At 38.8% G+C, this 23535-nt stretch overlaps 1 protein-coding gene across 2 annotated transcripts; it reads left to right on the plus strand.

Annotated features, from left to right (window-relative positions):
* The first annotated feature begins 26 nt into the window (after positions 1–26).
* LOC101858188 (transcription initiation factor TFIID subunit 4) lies at positions 27–20482 on the plus strand. Of its 2 annotated transcripts, none has more exons than XM_013083854.2 (14): positions 27–1246; positions 5258–5416; positions 6029–6284; positions 6890–7011; positions 8456–8545; positions 11627–11857; positions 13611–14059; positions 14429–14604; positions 15371–15501; positions 16980–17105; positions 17582–17638; positions 18031–18147; positions 19079–19132; positions 20048–20482. In XM_013083854.2, exons 1-14 carry the CDS (start codon positions 62–64, stop codon positions 20156–20158), a joined length of 3264 nt encoding a protein of 1087 aa, XP_012939308.1. In that variant the 5' UTR covers positions 27–61; the 3' UTR covers positions 20159–20482. The 2 variants fall into 2 exon arrangements, with proteins under 2 accessions (XP_012939308.1, XP_005100793.1); XM_005100736.3 differs by having other exon boundaries at positions 11627–11851.
* The last annotated feature ends 3053 nt before the right edge of the window (positions 20483–23535 follow it).

The following is a 23535-nucleotide window of genomic DNA, read 5'->3' on the forward strand; positions in this document are numbered from 1 at the left end:
CTATCCCAGAATACACTAATGGGCATGCGCAGTGTCATTTCAAAATTGGTAAGCTAGTGAAATGGCGGAGCAAGGGTCTATGGACGATCTCTTGTCAACAGAAATAGATGAAAACAAAGTAACTGCGTTGGTAGGCTCTTTAGAATCACAGTTGGCTTCTGCTACAGGCAAAGAATCTCACAAGGTTGTTTCTGCTTCCTCTTTTAATAACAATCACATCGGTGGGAATGCATCGCTTGCGAGTACTCCAGGCACCGTTCACAACTCCAGACCACAACACACAGTTGTCAGCGTGCATGGTCTCTCAGCGCACCAGTCTGCAATCAGTGCCAATAAGGTGGTTCCTCAGTCTACAAACATTATAAACTCCGTGAAAGGTAGTTTAAGCAATCCTCAGATCATTGGAATTTCATCTATTGGAATTGAATCTATCAATTCAAGCTCTGCAAACCAGCAGGCGTTGAACAGAAACAACTCAAACTCCACATCTCTTTCCAATGCCAATGTACCTCAGCAAGTTCACACCAGCAAACACCTAACCAATTCACCTTCTATACGCATAGTTACAAATAATTCTAAACCTCCCAATTCAGCCGCAGGTCAGATACAGACTTCCAATACACAGTTTTTAAACAGTGCCATGTCTCAAAGTGTAACGATACGACCCCAGGGTCATGCCCTTAATAGGGTAAACATAAACGCTTCAGGTGCCAGTACTGCTATTCATAACTTGGCTACTATTGCTGCTGAGGCAAAACCATTGATAGTGTTACCTAATGGTAGCAACCATTTACAAAATGTTCAGCACAAAGACGGATCTGTGATACCTCATCAAATTGTGGTGAAAAGTGATGCTAATCATGCTGTGAAACGGGAAGTCAATCCCCTCGTGAAAAGTGATATTTCAATGCCAAACTCTGTGATACAAGGTGTAAGGCAGGGTGCACCTATAATATCTAGTGGTACTCAGCACATACGAGTGACTGGAACCAGCAATCCGAGCATTGTTGCTGTGAGGACAAATACACCCCATTCGCAGCATGTTGTTGTTCGAGCTACTGTTGCAACGACGTTAGCAAATTCATCACCATCTGTGCAAGTGGTCAATGCTTCAGCGGCTGGTACCCCTTCCACATTAAGGCCTACTGTGACTCCTCAGATTAGACCAGGACAAGTTCGTATTTCAAATCCTGTGAGAACTGCAGCTCCACAAAATATTGCACCTAGGCAGCAGACCTCCCAAACAGTAAGTAGCCTTTTTTCTTTGGCCACCTCTATTCTCACCCGGAGTGAGAATAGTGCAGGCGAGTCTTGTGGCTATTCTCACCGGGTGCGCGTTCACCAAATTTTGCGTTCACCCTAAACCACAGAATTCTACACTGTGATAACAGAAAAATTGTAGAATTCTGTGCCGTGAACAAACGTTCCATTACAACTGTAGCCTACTAAAAGCGTACAATTTTGTCTGTGGGCAGTGGAGAGAAAGAGAGAGAGGAGTAGCGCAAGAATTTCCGGGCAAAACAAAATGGCGACCCGCGTAGTTCGGCTCGATTCGAAAAGTTAAATAGCCGTAGCATCTTTGTAGACAACCAAATTAATTTACTTTTGTGTTTTAACATCATTTTTTAACTTTGTTTTGGTCAATTTGATCGTCCACACCGATAGACAGTATTCAGAAAGAGAGAGAGAGAAGAGGGGAGGAGTTGATCTTGCGAGAACTTCCGGGCGGGTGAGAATAGCCACTTTCTTTTTCTTTTTACAATTGCTACTTTATATCATGCAGTGACTTCTAGTTAAGCTTGTATGATTATGATATGGTGGACAATGATGATTGTTTCGTTTATAAATTTTAAGAATATTTTGAAGACCTAGATTATATCTAGTTCTGGTAAGTCATACTAAAATTCGAAAAGACATCTGATTTGTGTTCCTTCCGACTTCAGACTCATTTTTAGGGTTACTTTTATCAAAATTGGGGTAATTCTTACCGTCTACAGTCCCTACAAGTTTGTTTATAGTCCACCATCATGATGAGCACCCTAGACTTCCAGCAGATGGATTCCAGAATGGCGTATGACATCCTTTCGATGTTTCGTTTTCTTTTTTGTCGCCTTACAATTATTATTAATTAGTAAAATATTAATTATGTAATTGCTACTCTATGATAGGACTTTCCTTACATTATGGCGCTAGGTTAGGTACCACGGTGACAAGTGGAAAATTACGTAGTTGAACGTGTCTTGTGGATTTTGCCATGCAACTCTCTCCACATTAATTAATTTTTTTTGGGGATGTTTTACGGCACTCGCAACTGCATCATAAGCCCATATGAGCGTGCGGGACATCATCCCAATTAGGACTGGTATCATATCTTTTCGTGTCTTTGCATTTTAGTGTGACCGGTTCTGGTATTCTAGACTTTCTTTTGGTTGCAGTCGGAGACATCTCTACAACTCAATCGCAATCACAGTAGCCAGGCTAAGGTGATGTTTTAACGAAAGAATTAAGAAGATAGAGGCCTATACAATTAAAAAGACAAGTTTCATTATGAATACAATGTGTAGTATCTGGCTCTTGTCAAAATACTCAAATAACCATTTTTCTGCCCATTGGGAAATTTTTATATACATTTTTTATGGGGTCCTCAACGCTTTTTATGTCTGTTTATAAACACATTATTAATGTCGAGGGTGTATTTTTTTTAAACATTCGTCACAGGCACTAAAAAAAGCTAATTTGCAGTTTTAGATAGGCGGTCAATTTCTTGTTAATTTTACCTCTGACACCAGGCAACCCCCACCTCTTTCAATCGCAAATCTCGACCTGTGTTTAAGACAATATGTACTCTATATCGGAGGACTTCCGTAACGAGCGACCACTATGAGACAGCGTAGAACAGAGGGGTAGGAGTAGGGTTTAGGTTTGGGTTATGGTTACAGTTTGGTCTCTTTTTTATTGTGCTTGTTGGGGTGGTCGCTCGCTACGGAAGTCGTTCCTTTATATACATGATATATATATAATCAAAATCAAGAAAAATGAACAAGCTTTAAGAAATGTGAGGCATCATGGTAAAATTGGCAGGCTTTTGTCAAAATAATAAAATCAAAGAAGCCGACATTTTTCTGGTATTAAGTCAATTTTTATTGATATTTCTTTGGGGGGGTTCAACACCTTTCATGTCCATTTAAAAGCACCCTCTGTGTGGAATTTATTATGAAACGTTGATCAAAGGATACAAAAATGTAAATTTGCAGTTTCCAAAGACACGCAAGATTTGGAAGTCAGCTGGTAAACTTTGGCGGTAATTTTTTTCGCTAATTTTACTTCTGACACCGGGCGACCTGACCCCCCCCACCTCTCTCATTCATGGTAATCATTGTAATTGAGGATAATTATTGTTTTCCGTAGCCTAATTCTGGTCTTTTATCGTTATTTACTACCTAAAAATTCACAAAAATCTGACATGTCGTCATTTCCTTTATTGGTTTAACCCTATCTGTACGCCCTGGGGTCTTTTTGTACCCCTGGGTTGTATTCTTCACATTTTAGAATACTTCTAGTACGAAGATCTCTTTGAAACTTTCAGTATTTGTAAAAAAAATCACTTCGACAGACTGCTATGCAAAGCCTACGGATTGGATTAACAAGTAAATTTCAGGTCCTCTTTGGAAAGTGGTGGCACAGAGTTTCCCACGTCGTATGGATGTATGGGTACGATACTAAAACACGACGTACGGATAGGGTTAAAACTTAAATTTGCTACCCTGTGTAACATAAATAACTCACATTGAGCGGCAAATGGCAAATCCAAAGAGAGCAATATTACAAAAATGGCATGCCCCTGTGACATCGAATGTAGTTGCACAGGGCAGTAATTTAAAGTCTGAAAGTAAAGCTTGCATCTAAGTCTGAGGATGATGTTTCTGGTGAATTTAATAGTAGAAAATGACAACAAAAGAAACAGAAAAGACTTACCATAAACGAGTTGTGAGGGAAATCTGAGGGTCAAATTTCACCTTTATTAAGTACCAAGTCTGAAGTAATATAACTTTTCAACCTGGAAGATTGCCCTTCTTTGACAAATCTAATTGTCTTGATCGTCATAACCACATAGTCATGATAATGCTGTGTGTGCTTACAATTTGCTCCATCTTTGACCTGACAATCCATTGTCTGTCTCTGTGATAGCTAGCTCTCCTTGCTGTGGGTCTTAAGATTTATACCGATAATTGTTTGCTCAATCTGTGTCATGATTGGCAGGATTCCTTTTTTTTTATGTCTACTTTGAGAAAATAAATTTGAGAAATGTTTCTTTTGTACTTTTTAATTTGAAAACATGGCAGGCTGTTCAGTATGGTTAGTTTTTTTTGGGGGGAACATGCTTGCTTATAATGTGAATAAGAGTTAAGCCTTGTGCTCGTATTCATGAGATAAGCCATTCATACCATGTGTATGTGTTTGCCATAAATGGATTTACCTGATTTCATTTCATTATGATGTTGGGTGTTTTCTTCTGTTCTGAAGCTTCTGATGACATATTAGGGTTGTTATTATTGTATTTAAACTAGTCAAATTTTTACTGTTTATAATGTTGATTAAATTTTTCGTTAAGAAACAATTGTCCCATGATCATGAAAAGAATTAACCCAAGGAATGATTTCACAGGATCATTAGTCAGAAGGCTTGTTACTTCAATATTTATATTGAAGGGCAAACAGGGCATGGATCAGAGACAAGTTGGTTAGTGAGAACACTGTTCACCAGAATTGTGAACATTGTCATGACAATTACATCATGTATAGTTTTTGGATCGGTGACCATTGAGTGTGTGGCCTTAAGCAGGATGGATTGACCTTAGTTTGAGACCCAAGGCTCAGATGCTATACATTGACGACAAACAATTTGCCTAAAGTTTGCTTTTCATAATTGTATTGTAATTAATGTGAATATATATCATGTCTACTCCGCAAACGATTTTTGCAAAGTGAATGAACATTCCTTTTCCATTTTCTATGTTTTGGGGTTTTTTTTTAATATTTAAAAAAATGTTCATTCATATTTTTGTATCGGATAATGTTTTAAAAGTAGCTGTCAACCATTTTTTACCTTTTCGTGGAATTAGTTTAAATTCATGAGAAATGAGTTTATTTTCCACCCCACACTTAAAAAGAACAGTATGTTTTCAAGTTTTGTGTACCTTGCTTGCCTTTTTCTTTTGAATCAGTCTCATCAATGTTTCCATTGTATTTTACCTCAGGGAACCATCGCTATTCCTCAAGGAGCTCTGTTGATTCGCAATGAAAGTGGCCATCTTGTCATAGTGTCAGCTCCCCAATCTGTCATTCAGCAGACCCCAAGCAGCAATAGTGTTATCACTACCATCGCCCCAAGCAACTACAGGGTACAAAATGTTAGGGTGAGTAAGGGTGCATTTTAAATATTCATTATATCAGTTATCAACAAAGGGTTTTGTTAGCCTAAGGCCTAAGGTCTAAGGTCAATTGTGTGCCTGTTTGTGTTCAAGCATATTCAGGGGGTGGGGGTGGGGTGGAGTTTGCTGTGGTGTTTCCCACTTCAAAATGGTAATTTTTATGGTAGGTGGATCAAGCCTTATGTGGGTGATGATGTTCGTGTGCCTTTTGCATGTTTACACGTGACAGTATAAAGTTAAAAAAGAGGCAGGCATACAGAGGCCAAAGTCGGCTGCTGATACACTATTCTAAATTAAGCCCGATCCTAATCTAGAAATTCTGGGCTGGACAAAAATGAATGAGTTCCATCGAACTGTTGGTAATTGCTAGATTTTTTTCTTCTTCCTCTCAGATATCACTCGGGAGCTTTCAGTTGTTTGAAATTTATTTCATGTTTTTCGAGTAATTGTCATAGTCTCACTTATGTTCAAATTGACTTCATAGCTACTACCTGCAGAGGTTTGGAGTTTTAAAGTACAATTGTTGTGAACATGACTATGAATCCATCTAAAAAGCCATAAAAACCAGAAAACTGCAAAGTTACCCTCTTCTCTCAGCCACTGGCCACACCAGCCCCAGTGCGGACAGTTGGCAGTGGGCAAACCATCGTCACCATCCAACCTCAGGGGGCTCCCCAGCATCAGCCGTCGCAGCAAGTGCGTGGACCAGCCATCTCCACTGTGGTGCAAGCCACCAGCCTTCCTCGGCCCCCAAGACCCACCATGTCTGTTGTGGGGCAACCCGCTCAGGCTGTTGGTCAACCTGCACCGTCCACCCCTGCTGGAGGCTCTGTGGCAGCGCCTTTGGAAATGAGTAGGATTTTCATTTTCATACTTTTTTTTTCCTAGATGATTCTGTGTGTGTACGTGTGTAGTAATGCATACTTGTAGTGTCTTCTGGGGTTACAACCGTCATGAATGGCGAGCATTATCTTGCTAGTGTACGGGAAAAAAAGATTATTTACTCTATGAACTGCGTTCTTAGTGAAAACTGACAAATCTGTTTGTATGTCTTATCTCAGGTTTGCAACATGTGTTTTTTTTTTCATTCACTTTAAGAAAGTGATTCATTATCAAACAGTACTTTTTACCTGTCTGCTCAGTACAATTTTGTTAAGCAACTCAGTAGTTAGCATGGGTATTCCTTTAAATTTGCATATATGTTTATAAAAAGCCTGTTTTAGTGTTTAGATCTAAATCTTATCATGATATGGACAGTTACCTTTGGCACTGGTGCGTGATGCTTTTTGTCACGCAATGGCTTGAAAAGTGCTAAAAATATTGTAAAACTCCCGTGCAGCTTTAAATATATAATCTTTGTATTGCTGTCTTAATCTTTTTTCTGGATAGTTTGTTTAATGTTTTGCTGTTACAAGTAGCAAGACAAACAGTACTGATTTTTTTTTTTTTACTTTTCAGACAAGGCGATGATGGAAAATGTTAAAAAGTGCAAAAACTTTTTATCAACTCTTATCAAGCTTGCCTACAGTCAACCAGAGGACACAGTCCGTAATGTCCAAGCGCTCATACAAGGACTCATTGTAAGTACAACAAAGTCTAAAATATGCCTTTTTTTTTTTTTTGCCATTAGAATCTGTGACCCAGATTTAGAATGGTTTTGTCGTATTACAATATAGTGGATTGAGAAGGGTCAAAGGTCTTGCACTAAAAAATTACTCTTAAGGGGGTACAGCTTTTCTATAATATTTAGAACTTCAAAGACTTCCGTTTTTAGTTATACTCTGGTGTTTGAAGAGGTACAAAATCTTGATAAGTGACACCAGTAGTTTTGTTTAGAAAACAAAATGAGAATCACGTCCCAAATGTAACAATGCGAGACCAAAACAGTAATCATTTTAAAATATAAATAAAAAAAATGAATAAGGTATAATCCCCCCTTAAAAGGTGACTTTAAGTGTCTCTTATTGCAGTTGTAAGTAAAATGAATTTGGAAAATGTCATGAAAGTGGGCAGGTTAGAGTCATTCCACTCCGTTCAAAAACCAAAAGCATATATTTTGTGAAATAGCTTTTTTAATTTACTTTCAGAAAACGTTACAACAGTTTGACAAATATTTGATCTGTAGTGATATTTTATGGTTGGCCGAGAATATCTCAAGTACTCGTTATCCTGCATCAGGTTGTAAATGTGACAATAAGGTTCTGAAACCATAAAAGGTATACATTTGGTGAAGAAGAAAAACTTTCAGACCAAAAGAAAAATGGCTGTTAGCGCTTTTGAATACTGTTGCTAATTCAATATATGCTTCCAAAAATGTATGGTTATGAGGGTGTCATGTACTGTTGAAGCCTTTTCTAAGCTCTATGAAAATAGACAAAACCCACCTGGATTTTTTTCCACAACATTTTGTAAACAACATTTTTCAAAGGATTTTTTCAATATTTAGTGTAGGGTATTTTAGGGGGATTATAATTATTTCCCCTCTTCTGGAAGTTCAGTGCTTGCTTCAGCCAATTGAATTATTGAGGCATCATAGTATGATTTTTATATAGTCATTGGTTTAGGCCAATGGATGTTCAAGTTTCCTTAAAACATGCTAAATAAAACTGCTGTAAATCTGTCACTCCTGAGAATCTCCTTAGAGATTGGTTGATATCAGATGGTTTTGGGGTGTTATAACGTTTAGAAATGATCAATTTATATAGAGAAAATAAACTTACTGTTGAAAAGTCATCCCAAAATATGCAGGGCATGGTAATTGGATACAAACCTGAACAATCAAAATTTTTTACCTGCATTTATGCTAAATATGTAATTGGTCCATTATTGTCGTTTTACCTAGTCACTTTCAGGGAATCACATTCACTACCTTTGAATTTGGGTGATGTGTAAGACTAAAAGCAATAGATGTAATATTCAAAGCTAGAATGCAAATTTGTTCTCTGAAAAATTCTTAGTAATCTTTCTCTTCTGAAAGTGGTACTGTGATGGGTCCAGTTTCAGTTGAATGTTTGTGTTTTTCAGGATGGCAGGGTGGAACCAGAAGTATTCACAGAAAGACTTCAACATGAGCTGCAGTCATCACCACAGCCATATCTTGTCCCGTTCCTCAAGGTAATACATTTGGTTGCATTACCATGGCCATTTGCTTGCTGCCTGCAATACACTACTCTTTTAGCATTTCATTTTTGTAGACATTGCTTTCAATTAGACATTTACCCCTCCCTACTTCTTTCTTTTTCTCCTCTTTTTTTTCTTCCCCCCCCCCCCCCCCAAAAGTTTGTTGGTGGTAAAACACTTTGATTTAAGCAACTGACAAAGACTCTGATGTAGTAGTACTAGCATCAGTCCTGTAATGTTTCTTAGTATTTAGTTTCTTTTTAATTGAAACAATTGTGTTGCATCGTGGGGAAATTAGGCACTTGTCAGAATTGTGAAATCGAGAAAACAGACATTTTTCCGCCCACTGGACAATTTTTATCAATTTTAAGGGGGCTCAATACCTTTATGCCCTTTTAAAAGTACATTTCTGTGTGGATTTTACGGAAGAACGTTAATCAATGACACAAAGAATGTAAATTTGCAGTTTCCAAGGACTCTTGAGCTGTGGAAGTTACCATACTTTGACAGCCGTTTTCTTGCTAATTGTACCCGACACCAGGCGACGCCCACCTCCTTCTATCATAAATATCTCCACTTTTATTAAAAATAGATGGGTACCTCTTTCATCAAAAGCAGGACCAATCAACAAAAAAACCTACGAGTGCTTGATTCCACCGTGTCGTGACTCAATTAAATTTTTTCTGTTGGAATTACGGAGTAGTAGACACATTGTAAGTTAGTTCAAAAGTAAATGTATTGAGTTGCTTGTATTTTTGTTTTGTTCATTTGTATTTGTTGAGTTTTTTAAAATTGTTTTTCCCCCTTTTTTCTGTTTCTTTTTATATTTTTTAATCTGTTTGAATTATTTATAAATACAAGTGAAAATTACTTTTCAGTATAATTTTATTTTTCAGTTAATATTTTTTTGTTTTGATTTTTTTTAGAGCTGTGCTCTGAAACCTCTCCTGGTAAATTGACTGACGGTTTTAGGTGTTGTTTGACGTGTTTGTTCCAAATCACAACGTAGCTTCAGTAGTCCATGAGAGATTGTTTTATCCTGTTGCTAAAAGAGATTTGACGTTCATGTTTTTCTTGTGTATGAGGAGACTACCTTTGGACTTTAACGTGGCAAAAAGCTTTGGACCAACCATTTTGTTTGAAACAAAAAAACGAAAAGTAGCTAGTCTTGCACTAGTGTTACGTTTTCAACTTTTTTCTAGCAGTGTTTTGTCATTCATTGTTTTGTTTTTTTCTAGTCTAATTAGTTTAGTCTCAATTACCTGTATGTGGAGGGGTGGAAAGAAAAAGGGTGATACTACTGCATTTGAGTCTGTGCCATTGTGCTTCTTCATATTTTCAAAATGCTGTTTTTAAGACTGTAGCTGTTCTCAGAATTCACGTAGTCCGTGTTCACCTGGTTTTTTGTTTCTGCTTCTTCCTATTTGCCGTGTTTATCAGTAGGGGAACATGTTAAAACACAAATCAAAAGTTTCTTCTGTCAGCTTTTCATTGGAAGTGCTTTTCCTTGTTGTCAACGCTTGTCACTCAAGTCTGTTAAATTCTTTCCACTTGTCCAATGTAAGTGGACTTCATCTACTTGCAGTGTAACGCAATAAGAATTTTTAAAAACCACGACTTTGTTTTTTTAAGAAGTTACACTGATGAACGGGGGGTGGGTATGTTTTCCTCTTGCCACTGGAAGTTTTTGCTTTTACACATTTCCAATGTTTGCTTCGTACCTAAAATGTTAAATTGAAAGTGCCACACTCCTTGTATTAATATTGCTTGTTCTTTGTCAAATCAGACATGTTTTTTGAACATCTGGGAGATGGTCCCCCGCTTGGTTTTATGTCTCCATTGTTCTTAGACTTGGGGGGGGGTGCATTTGCTAACAAAAAGTGTGGTGAGCACAGTTGCGGAATTTGCAAAATTTTGCTACTTGAATAAAGCAAACTTGACTTTTCAAGAGTGCTATGTGCTACTTTTATTAATGAAAGATATTATAAAATGAAAATTATGTTAGTAGTTCTGGATTTGCTAGTGTTTAATGAGAGACGGAACTTTTAGGACTTACTAGTTTAATTTACGGGTGTGCGTTAGAATTAGAGTGGCTGGTTCGTGTTAATGCTTCTTAAAGCTGGTTTGGTGAAAGGTGATTCTTGTTATCATTTTTTAGTTAGTTATTACTTAGAAGAAAGTACACTCATTATTGGTGCTGTGTTTTGGGGTTTGATTTTAAGATTTAGTTTGTCCAATTCTTAGCATAGGTGTCACTGACTTGGTTCAGTTCAACCTTTGAATATTGATCAAATGGTTTTTTTCACTGTCTTCGTACATACAAATACTGGAGTTTTCCTCTGTTGATGAAAATTTGATGTTGTGCAAAGGACTTTGCTATATTGTACCTCACATCGCCTTGCAGAGAGACTTCTCTTCTGTCCCATAATTGTATAAGAGACTAGCCTGTATGAAGATTTTTTAAAATGTTACATGTCAACGCTGTCTGTTGCACACCGTTAGAAAATATGCACAACAAGAGCTGTTCCTAAGAAAAGAGTCATCAGTCATGTTTCGCACAAGTGTTTATTTTCAGGTCATTGTATGATTGTTAATTTGTGTACAGGCTAATGGTGGTCTCGCTTTTTATTATGTAATCTTTAAAAGAAATTTGTAGTTCGCATTAACTTGTGTTGTTTCACACGACGAGTTTACTATTCAGTATTTGACATATATATATATATATCAGTTTATTGACTTCTCATTTTTTGCAGTGCTTGTACTGGTTCTGAACTGTGTTATTGTAAGCATTGCAGAGTCTGTCTTAAAGGAATTGTATATGGGCTTTGTTCCCAGAAAGGGTTTAATCCTTTTGAAGCATTTCCTATGTGTGTGAAGTTTTATTATTAAAGAATTGCTCAACTTGTCCTCCACCCTCACCCAAGTAGTACTTGAAACACAATATTTTCATCTTACCTGTGAATAAACCAGGCTCTAGTCTCACAGTCTTAAAGTTTCCGTAACAAAATCAGTTAGTCCTCACGAGGATTGTTTTCAAGTCGTTTGTAATATTGTCTTTGCCGTGTTTGTCTTCAGAAAAGCCTTCCATTACTGCGTCAGTCTATGCTGATGGGTCGCATGTCTATAGAGGGTGTGCGACCCCCTCCCACGCAGACTGTGTCGCAGCCACCAACAACCACTTCGTCACAACCTGTGGTGACCACCCAAGCGGTGGTGACTCAGCAGGTCATCACGGCAGCAGGCACCCTCACCACCAGGCCCATCGTAGCTCCGGTAGTGCAGCCGCAACAGCAGCAGCAGGTGCGTGTAAGTTGCGTTTTCCTCCGTTATCCCTCTGAAAACAAATTGGATAGTGTTGTGCTGTAAATAGAGCTGTACCCCCGGTAGCAAACCTGATCGTCCTCGCAAGCCCCAAGTTCAAGTCACAAGCCTCTAATCACTAGGTCAAATCATCAAATCAAATCGCCCGCATGTTACACTTGAGTCTAGCCTAAGCTTCAAGTCAGTCCACAACACTACTAGTACATTGTACCTGCAATCCGCAAAGCCAATCGTGTCAGACCCCCTCATCCTCCGCACACCCTGCTTGCAATCCGCAAAGCTACCCACGTCAGAAAGAGAGAGAGGGGCTTGCTCACAGCGCGGCAGGCAAGTCTGAAGTCCCGCTCGCAGCCAGCACAGCAAGCTGCTCGTGCCTAATAACTTGCTTTGTTTCCCATGACTTGCTCGCTGCCTGCAAGCCGTCTGTACCCCATGACTTGCTTTGCATCCCATATCTTGCTTTGCCAGCAGCGTGGAGGAAGGGAGAGGCTGTGCTTGTTTTGGTGCAAGACGTAGAGAGCCAAAGCTATATTTAACTTCCCACCCTTGATCAGCTGAGTGAGTGGATGTAGTGACGAGATAAGAAGGGTGGTATTGTAGTAATAAGTAGGCTTAGATTGTCTTAGAATGGAAAACGTGGGTCGTTGTGATTGGCTTTTGTATCGTATTTATATAGCCTATTTTGTAGATGTTTTACACTCACAATGACACAATATAGAACATTTAGGAGAAGGGCTAGGCCTACTTCAACCCATGTCCGGGCCAACCTGGGCTGAGAGAGAACAACGCCCCAGCAGAAAGACGAAGGTTCTCAGTAAAAATTTCTCCCCATATGGGAATGGAACTGACGTCTTTTGTTGCGTGCGGCACAAAGCGCTTGACCCATGTGCATTTAAAAAAACAAACTGGCCTTTGTATAATAAGAATAGCCAATCCATTCTTAATTTTTAAGTGCATTGAATAGAGCTTTTTTTTTTTACAACTTGACTATGAAAAAAAACAACCTTGCCCTTTTGGTGCAAGCATCTCAACGCAAATAACCAGAATCTTCTGTAATATGTACTGAGCCCACAGCCACGAGAGTTCGCGACGTCACAGCACAGTACAGCAAGCCTGTCTGCGAGTCACGACACACCGGAAGTTCCCCCTAGTAGCGAGCGGCAGACAAAGCAAAACACATACCTGTTGCCAAGCCTCTCGCAAGCCTTCGGTTAATCGAATGGACTCAGGCTCTAGCTCTAACTACACATGAATTTCACACAAAATACTTGTAACATGAAAGGATTTCAGATACTTAAAAATTGATTTCCAGTAAAAAAACAACCCCGAAACTGGCACTAATGTTGTTGTTGTTTTTTTATGTCATTTTGAGTATAGAAATCAGTATTTATAATTAGCTTAACTCCTTGAATCCGGCTCTCTACTGAAGTGAGATTTTGGGGTTTCACAGGTTTGCCGCTTAAATGACATTTTGGGGGATTCCAATTTCGTGAACTCTTAGGTCTAAACCTGATCTATTGTTACATTTACTACCTATTTTCATTCGTCCAATGCAAATAATTTGAGTGCTAAAACGTACAAATCCATCACTATTTGACTGAATTTGAGTGATTTTAAGGTTACATCTTTTGCCGCTGGATGAATGAAATATTTGAATCCTATGCGCGCAGAAAGAGTAAAAAATTGCCTACTTGGTATTTTGTCCGTGTCCATAAAGGTAAAACGTTTTCTTTTCCAGCCAAAGATGCGACCAAGCCCAGGACCTGCCAGCAGTAAGGTGGCAGCCATTCGTCAGTCTGTTCCCCAGGTGGCCATAACTTCTGGTGGCAACAAAATGGTGGTCCATGCAGCACCTCAAGGCCCACGACTCCCCCAGCCTGTGTCCCAAGTCCAGCGCCCCCCCCAGCCCCAGCGTCTGCCTCAGCCCCAACGTCTACCGCAGCCCCAACGTCTACCGCAGCCCCAGCGTTTACCACAGCCCCAACGTCTACCACAGCCCCAGCGTTTACCGCAGCCCGTATCACATGGTCAGCTTCAACCCGTCCGGCCCAAGATGGCTAGCCCTCGACCATCTGCACCGGTCGTGCGAGCCCAGAGACCCGTCATTGCTCCGACAGCCGTGGTCAAGCAAGAACCTTCTAGTCCAGCGCCTGGCCACAGAGAAAAGAGGAAATTTGAATCCTTGAAGTGAGTTGGACACAGATTGTTCTAAAATGGTGGCTCGAATTTTTAATATGCATTTACGTTTTTGCTTCGTATGTTTTGGAAAAAGACGTGTAGTGGTTGATCAGTACTTAAAGCCATTTTTGTGCTTTAGTTTATGAAGTTAGTATAGGACGAAAAAGCTAAAGACAAATTCTGGTTAAAGCTGAGCCTTGCAAATAAATACCTGACATATTCATGTCCATGTCCTTCCCGAATTACTTCATTAAAATAAACACTTGATTAAATATTGCACTAATGCACAGTTTTAGTGTATTTACTCTTTGTTGTAAATAGTTCTTCATTTCATGACTTTGTTTTCAAAATTCAGGGACTTTTTTTTTTCCCCCCCAGGGATGGTGATGACGATATCAATGATGTTGCAACTATGGGAGGTGTGAACCTATCAGAGGAATCAAAAAATATCCTTGCAACTACCAATGCAGACTCCATAGGTGCCCAGTTGAGGTCTTGTAAAGATGAAGTTTTCCTTGCTGCCTCACCTCTTCTCAGGAAAATCACTGCTATAGGTTTGTGTCCAATCTTTCGTTCTCTGTCTAATTGTACAGTGCAGTTGAAAAATGGATGCGCAGTAAAAAAAAAAATGACACTTGTTTTTTGGGGGTTTAAAAAAAATATTTTTTTTAAAGATCTGTTTTTCTATCAAACATCTATCGTCTTTATCCCCCCTGCTTTTTCATGTTTGTTATTCTCTTGTAATACCTCCAATCTTCGGCACTTGTATATGACCTTATTGTGTTGCAAGTGCTGTAAAACTCTTACTAAAACTAAAAAAACTTGAAAGCATTGCTAAGCTCAACTTTTCCTTCATTACAAATTAGCAATGCCAATTTTGAGTACACAAAATTGATGCAGCCCAGAAGAGCCTAAAATAACCGGGTCTGTTCACGAAATGCTGCTATTGTCACTGACAAAATGAATTGTACTGTGTTATTTATCACATGATCAGCCAGCTTGTCATTCAGCTTTCTGTTTACTTAAAAAAATGTTTTGGGTTGAACCAGTGTCCATATAAGTTTTCGACATGTAAAGACAATTTGAAATCAGAAGAGTTGGAAATATGTGAATGGCCCATGCACTTCTGCATGCCTTTTCTTCGTTCAGTAGGGAGATCCAGTGGCACATTGCCACTTCTTGAGTCAAATTTTGCGAGCAAGTGAATGCAGACATTAATTTGCTTGATTGTTATTCAATTTTATGATTAAAGTTCCAAACGACTAGGATTGAGTACAGTGCCTTCAGGTTTGTGATGGTGCCCTTTTTTTTTCTCTTCAGCTAAAAAGTATGGTGTGGAAGAAGTCAACCCTGCTGTTGTGAGTCTAATTTCCCATGCAACACAGGAAAGGTTGAGAGACTTTGCCTCAAAGTTATCGATCATTGCTGAACACCGAGTAGAAATTTACAAGGTATGTTGGAGAGATGTGAAGTAGAGTAACTAGAATGTGTACTGGTACTATTGATTTTGATCTGTCAGACATTTTTTTTTTACAGCCTTTCTTTTTAAAAAAAACAACGCTTGTTTAATCTTTGAAATGAGCCAACCATTTTGTGAAAATATTGAGGGTTAAGAAAAACCAGTTGCAATCTGTGTTCCAGAAAGCATTAAAACCTTTAAGAGCTTGTCTCCTTACACGCGATGTGGCGGCTAATCGCACGCTACCGTCACCTGCGATTGGTCCATATAGCGACAGAGGGTCTCGTACAACAGACTGGGGGTGTGACAGGTTTAGAGCGTCACCATTGGTCAAAATACCTAGCCAAGGGATGCTAGTCGACACGCTGTGTCTGTGTGTGTGATGTTCATCTTCATCAGTTCGACCCAATGCTAATTTTGTTGTTTTGTTTTTTTAACGGACAGTAGGAGGAGAAGGAGGTGGAGGAAGAGGAGGAAAAAGAGATGGAGGAGGAGGACTTACACAGGATTGGCCATGTACGGAATAAAAAATGTCAGCGGCTCGTAGAACTCCCATCTGGCGGGCTTTATGCTTCCTTGTCCATCTTGACATTAAAATTTGCCACTGTCTCTCCTCTGTGAATTGCCAGTCGCGCGCGTCTTATAAAACATCAGGCTGCGCTTAAGGAGACAGTTTTGTCAGGTGGACTGAAAATTTTGGCTCGATGTGGTCGTGCACAAGGATACACACCTCGCAACTCATCACTCGTGACTGTCGTGCGCAACTTACCGTCGCGTCGCGCATACAGAGACATAGGCTAATGGAGAGTTTTGTTTGTGGAAAGATTTTCAGTTTTGGAACACCATTTACAATTAAAAGTTGCCCATTAAGTCAGTCTGTGCAGCACCATGTTGAATAGTATTTTGGTTAGTTAGGAGCTTTAGTCTGTCGGCTGCTGTCCTACCTTTGTTGGCTTACTTGGCAAATGTTTGAGGTTTGAATTTTTTTGGTGGAGTCCTGGCTTTTCTTGTTCTTCGATTTACACACACACACACACACACTTTCTCTCTCTCTCTCTCTCTCTCTCTCTCTCTCTCTCTCTCTCTCTCTCTCTCCCTCTCTCCCTCTCTCCCTCTCTCTGTGTGTGTGCGTGCACTAGGGAGAGAGAGAGAGAGAGAGAGAATTGCTCTGCAAAGATTGACCTAACTTGTGCCTAGTTTTGGGAGTAGGGCATTGAACTTACCTGTAGCTGTGTTCAATTTTAGTGGCATCTCTGAAAGGTTCATGAGTCAAGTAAGTGATTGATATCGAGTTCATGGCGTTTTTTTGCAATATTTAGAGATGGTTCTGCTTTTCAACTAATCACTCAAAGGTTTCTCGAACTAGCTTGAAGTGTGATACTGGGATTAGGGGATTCTGTTGTCATTTGTCTCTTAACCCCCATCTCTTTTTTTCCCCCTCGTGTTTGATATGCATATGATTTTTTACAGATGGACTCAAGATATGAAGTGGAATCTGAAACCAAACAGAAGCTTAAGTTTCTGGAAGAGCTAGACAAGTTGGAAAAGAAGCGTCATGAGGAACATCAAAGGGAAATCTTACTGAGGGCCATCAAGGTTAGTGTGCAGCTTTAGTGCCACTTGTATTTTACTGTCTTAATAATATCTAATTTAGCCTTATGAATCAGTTCCTGAACTTTCTAATTAAAGTTTTTGAGCTAGATGCTTGGAAGACCTCCATCCTGTCTTTTTTTCTTTCAAAATTGTTTCTGCTTTAGTGGAGCACTCCCTGTAACTTCTTTCCACGCAACTACCTTCTTTTTCAGGTTTTTTAAGGAAAGGGCCTGTTCTATCTGTAAAAATATTTGCTGAGACTTTTATTTTAAGAGTTCATTTCCATTTGATCCTCCATTATATTTTCAGCTTTAGGGTACTTGTCTCGATAAATCTAAGAAAGAAACAGCGTTGCTTTTTTTTGTATTGTTTTGTCTTTGTTTCCATTGATGAAGTTTTGACTTGCGTGAAGATGTTGTGCTTCCTTCCTGTACAGAGAGATTGTTTCATGTTGTTCGTTTTTTTGTGTGTTTCTGCAGAGTCGGTCAAAGAATGAGGATCCAGAGCAACTGAAGCTCAAGCAGAAAGCGAAAGAGGTAATTTCCTGCTGTTAAGCCAGGTCCCATAAATGTCCAGCTCGTGGTCGCGTTACAGATACAAGGGTGCTGGAATCCCTATCATTTCTCACATATATGGGGAGAAGCTGTAATTGTGAAAGGGTTCTGGGTCTTACGTACACCTTTAGTAACACCTCATTAGCTGCAGAGCAAGATTGGCATTGGGTTACTGCAGCTCTTTGTCTTGGATTTGATATAGATCTAAAGTCCCCTGTGGTATCCTCTAGAAATATTGGGGAGGAAATGTGATGCAAATAGTATTTTTCTGTTTTGGTGCACAATTGCAAATTAAGCTTTTGGATACGGGAAATTATTTACTTGTATTTTATAATGATTATTTTAAAAAATACTTATTTTAAAATGCTCGACAGCTCCAACAAGCGGAAGCAGAAGAATTGCGACAGAAAGAGGCAAACCTCACAGCTTTGGCTGCCATAGGACCTCGAAAGAAGAGGAAGCTGGACTTGTCAGACTCTGGAGTGTCAGGGGTGAGCAAACTCATTTGTCTACCTGTGTCATTAACTCATTGATCTTCTGAATGAGTATTTTTGCAAGACTGGTCCTTGCCCACTTGCGATCGAGTATTTTTGCATTTTGCCCCTTTGTTGTGGAAGAAAAATAACTGTCCAGTTGTCAATGCCAAGTCACTAGGTCGAGTCATTATGCAGTACGGGACTGGCCATGGAGACATTATTCTCATGAACAGCCTTTGAGCCCGCGGTCTTTGATTTTGTGAAATTTGTGTGTCATCTTTTTGTTGGTGAAGTGTTGCACCTTGATTTTTTAAAGTATTGCAACTCACAAGAGATATTTACATTTTTGGTCGTGAAGCAATCAATATTGGCCTTGATTCTAACCTAGTTAGAGGATTGTAGTGATACTAGTTCAGTTACAACCTGTTCCCTTTTGTCTGACGGCATTACAACAGGATTAAATCAAATCGATCTGTTTCATCTTCTCTGATCTTTGCATACAGGTCTAAAACACCAACAGAATTTAAAAGCCCATTGATAAAGGTCATTGCAAACTAATGTTTCGACACATTTTTCTTTCATGTTGTCCTATCGTTGGTAAATTTTTTTTGCTGCTTTTTTTTTTAGGGCATTTTCAGAATGTGATATTTTGGCCTGTTAGGTCAAAGGACATTTATTTCTTATCCTTGACGTATTGGGGTTTTTGTTTTTGGTTAATTTTAAACTGTGATCAACATAGCTTCAATGTGTTTTCTTTAATTATTTTAACTGAACTCATAGACTGCCAAATGTTTATAGGAAAGGGGAAAAGTTAGAGAGCAAGGCGACGTTATGAGCGCTTTTATAATAATGTTGGTTAAGAATACAGACAGGTGACAAAGCCATTTGATTGTGGAGACCCAAATATTGAATATATTGTTTATTGCTGTTGTTTGTTTGTTTTCAGTCGAGTTCCACCAGTAACACACTCTCCTCGAATCTGAATTCATCAAGACCAGCTGTGAGTATTTCGTCGAGAAATTTTAACCGACAAAGAAATTTAGATTACATTATGCCATGTGCAGGGAATGTTTTCAACACTTTGGGTGGTTAGTGGGTGTTCTTGTATTATTTGCTCCTTCTTTCCTATGAGACATGTGCCGTCCTCATCTCTTCTCATTTTGTTTCTATTTTACACTCTAGTCTCACATCTTATCTTTGGCACTTATATGACCTGTGCTGCAAGTGCCATAAAATTTTAGTTAAACTAAAATTAAAAATTGTTCAACCTTTACGTCTGAAATGTCTTGGAAGGGTTGATAATTTTTATTTCAAAAGAAGTAAAGAATGAAGACATTTTCCTGTGTGGGTTTTAAAATTTTTTAATAATATGATAATAGTATAGGAGTCTTCCCGGTTATGGCTGGATGATGTTGTTATGATTAAGAAAACAATTAGTGCAATCTGTCAATGTCATGTGCCCTTTTGTTGAGGAAACATACGTTTTGTGCGGAAAAATTTGAGTTCCTGCTCAGAATGTGTGGAAGAGACAAGTGTTTTGATAGCTGAAGGTGTCTCCTTGTGCAGACTCTAGTTTATATCACTTCAGACGGTGTGTGTCTAGAATATGTTCGACAGTGCCTTTTAGGTTTGCTTGACTTGTTATTGCTGTGCTGAGGTAATAATGATTTTTGTTTTTGAATTTCTTGAAAACATATTTTATCTGTGGGTGGTTGGCGGGTGCTGTAGTGTGGTTTGCTTCTTCTTTCCTATCAAACGTCTGTCGTCCTTATCTCCTTTCCTTCTTTTTTATGTTTGTTACTCTCTTGTGACACCTCTAATCTTCTGGTGCTCATTTTACCTCATTCAGTTGCGAGCGCTGTTAAACCTCTACTAAAACTTTAAAAAACTAACATTTTGTGTCTTCGGTTTTCAGGTGATGCGTCCTAGGATTAAGAGAGTGAACATGAGAGACGTGCAGTTTTTATTGGAAAACGAGAAAGCAACGAGGAAGTCAGAACTTTTATACAAAACATTCCTGAAGTGAGATGTGTGAAATTAGTGCAATGCTTTTCTTGATGTGAATGGATGGATTCTGTTTTGCTGACAGAGAACACAAACACAAGTTGTTGTATAATGAAATGAATTTTTGCCAACGGGGCAAGTGGAATATTGTTTTGCTGTTGAGCGTTAGAAGAATCTGTTGACCAATAGCTTTGTATGAAATATACATGTGGGAGGTTTTTTAGGTGTGATTGCTGTCGCCATCTAGTGTGCACCGTCTGTGTTTGTAAGAGCTCCAGAAATGTGATTGAAGAATGCTCCCACAATGTTGTGTGGAAGATGAGAATAAATGGTTACAGTATGATTCTCTGTGTTTTCACTCGCTTGTGTGTGTGCATGTTTATGAGCATATTGAATGGTTTCCTTACAGCTGTTTCTCATATGCTTTTCATTGACTGATTGGAGTATAGTTTTTAGAGGTCATGAAGTACATATATTTATGAATGCTTACTGGGTACTTTTGTGAACTGAGTCCTGATTTCTTGAAATCTGAATCTTCTTTACTTATCTTGGTGAAAGGATGTTAGATGATGGGAGCGATGTGACCCTTATGCTGGTTGAAGTGGCCCCTGTTTTTTATAAGGACAGTGGAATTTGCTAGTTGATGAATGCTTTTTGTCTTATTTGATCTCAAAATTTGTAACTTGTACACCAAACCAAACCTTGCCCAAATGTAGTTCAAATGAAATTGTTGTCTTCAGTGTTATGAAGTTAAATAATCAAATTGTTTTAAAGTTTCAAAATAAGCTTTGGTTCTTGTAGTGTAAGTGACCATATTATGTGTCCACTGGGGGTGGGGGGTCTAATGTATTCTGATGGGCATCTGGTCACAACAGTTTGGAATATGGAACTGGGTTTGAATTGAAAGTGTCAACTGTAGAAATCAACTATTTAATGCTAGCCAATACTTGTTCTTCACCAGTATTTTACCGAGAAATTTGGAAAGAGGGACATTTTTTTGTAACCATCGTGACTCCAAAAATATTGGAAAGTAAAAGAATATTGTTTAAGAGCTAAGCAAATTGTGGGTCTTTTTCGCAGTTTTAAAAAAGAATACTTTCTTGGTGTGTGTGTGGGGGGGGGGGGGGGGGGGGGGGGGGATAAACTTGATGATAAATGTTTCTCTTTTTTTTAAAAACAAAAAGTTCTTGAATGTTCCCAATGACATATGCAGTGCTCAGATTCTGTGTTTGACATTTTTGCAGATTTGATTGAATAATAAACATGGTCAGTATATATGTTGTTTGCTGTCTTAAACCAAAGACATAATTCAAAAGGTGCGAAGTGTGGGTACAGCTTTACTTTGGACTCCTTTGCCTAAATTAAATGTCGGGACCATTAAAAAGCCAGGGGGGAAAAATAGCTGGATCATGTTTTGGTAAATTTTAGATATTTTAGTTTTACATTTTGGAACTTCATGTCTTCCAAGGGATATCAAATTTTCTGCCTCTATTTTTACAGTTTTTCATCTTTGAAAATGTTGCGGTTTTTTAAAGCCAAAGTATTGAATAATTTGGAATTATGAAGCCCTCTGAGGCATTCCTCAATAAGTAAATGTGACTGCCGTTTGTTTTTCCCCATAAAGTCTTTAAATGTTTATTTTACAACTCACTGAACCCTGATCTTGAACTGCATTGGGATCATATAAAGTACAACTATAGAACAAGCATCCAATGATTATGTACAGATCAATAAGTAAACTACAGTTAGTACAGAAAACCTCTGGAAAAATTTGATCCATAGGTAATACTGATACTGAGGTGAATGACAGATATTAGGAATGGTATCCTGGTATCTATCTCCTCTTAAATCAATCTCCATGATCTGATCATTTCCTGAAAATGGAAATCAAGGAGTTGCATGAAGATCATGGAGGTTAAAAGTTGCACCAAAAAAATGAAATTTGGCTTCTGCAAAAGATTTTGGACAGGTTTATACCGATCCCATACTTGAATTCATTTTCGCGAAAGACTCATGATGATAGCTTGAAAACAATTAGTAGGTTCATTGCACTGAACACTTACGTCTGCGTTCAAACGGCGCCCCAAATAGATTGTAAGTGGTTTAAAGTATCCATCAATCGTGATTTCCACCTTTGTGATGGTTTAAGGTCTTCACTGTTGCGTGCCAAAGACGTGAGTTCGATTTCTATGGAGGTGGGGGTTGTTTCGTCACGTCCCCTCATCCGGCTGCTGGGATGTTGTATCCCACTCACCTTAGTGTGGGCCCTGCCAGGCAGGATAATGCAAATGGTATTTTAGGTGATCTAAATTGTTTCAATAGGGGCCTAAAAAATTTACTATCATTGCAATCGTCAGTTGGAATTCAAGGCCAGCTTTGTTCTGAAGGGAAATAATTGTTCCTTCAACATTTTAACGATGTCAGAAAATCTATCCAGTTGTGTTGACAGAACCTAATTGCTTTCAGGGCTTTTTCATTTTCTTGAAAAAAAAGAATGAAATGAATTTTTTTTTAAAGTACCCAAGATTGTGTGAGTGTGGACTAATGTCACATGGTGGGCTTGTTTGTTCCCGCAGACAGTTCTATTGTCCTGTCTTTTGTTTTTTGCTCACTTTTTTGTTTGTTCATGAAGACATCTATGCAGAAATCTTTCATTTCCCATGACTGATTGTCCTCACCATATTTAAGTTGCTGGCAGTTGTTACTGATTGTACCTAAGATGTAATATAATGATGCTTGGGTTAACATTTTGCTTTGTTTATAGCTCTCACACTATCACGCCTGTCTCTCATTCTTTAAGTCATATGCGCTGTGTGGAATCATGTGTACAGTTTCTCGTGGACGTTTTGCCCTCAGGTCATGTGGTGTAGTCTTTTGGTGCTGTAATAGCAGGCCGGAGTATAGGAAATGTTTTAGTAGAGGTTTTACGGCGCTCGCAACTGCATAAGGTCATAATATGAGCCCCAGAAGATTAGAGATGTTACAAGAGAGAAACAAACATAAAAAAGAAGAAGGGGAGATAAGGAAGATAGATGTTTGATAGGAAAGAAGGAGCAAACTACACCGGAGCACCCGCCAACCACCCACAGAAAATGTTTGGTTGAAATGTGAAATCAATGGCTTCTTATAGTTTGAACTTACCACAACTTTTTCCATTACATCCTCTCCTCAAATGTATGGCAATTCCAGGAGTTTAGAATCGTTTATCCTCAACTTTTCTTTTCCTTTCTGTTTTAAAAAGCATTTTGCAGATGCAAACAAAATAATCTTCTTAGGTGGTGGGGGCAAAATCAGTGTACTTCATTTACACCACAAAAGGTGCTATCAGCATTTTTATTTCAAACCTGTACGGGAAAACAACTGTATTGTCCATACGACTTTCACTTTGTCCTCCTCAGG

The sequence above is a fragment of the Aplysia californica genome, unplaced genomic scaffold (genome assembly GCF_000002075.1).
Source record: "Aplysia californica isolate F4 #8 unplaced genomic scaffold, AplCal3.0 scaffold00258, whole genome shotgun sequence".
Lineage (NCBI taxonomy): Eukaryota > Metazoa > Mollusca > Gastropoda > Aplysiida > Aplysiidae > Aplysia > Aplysia californica.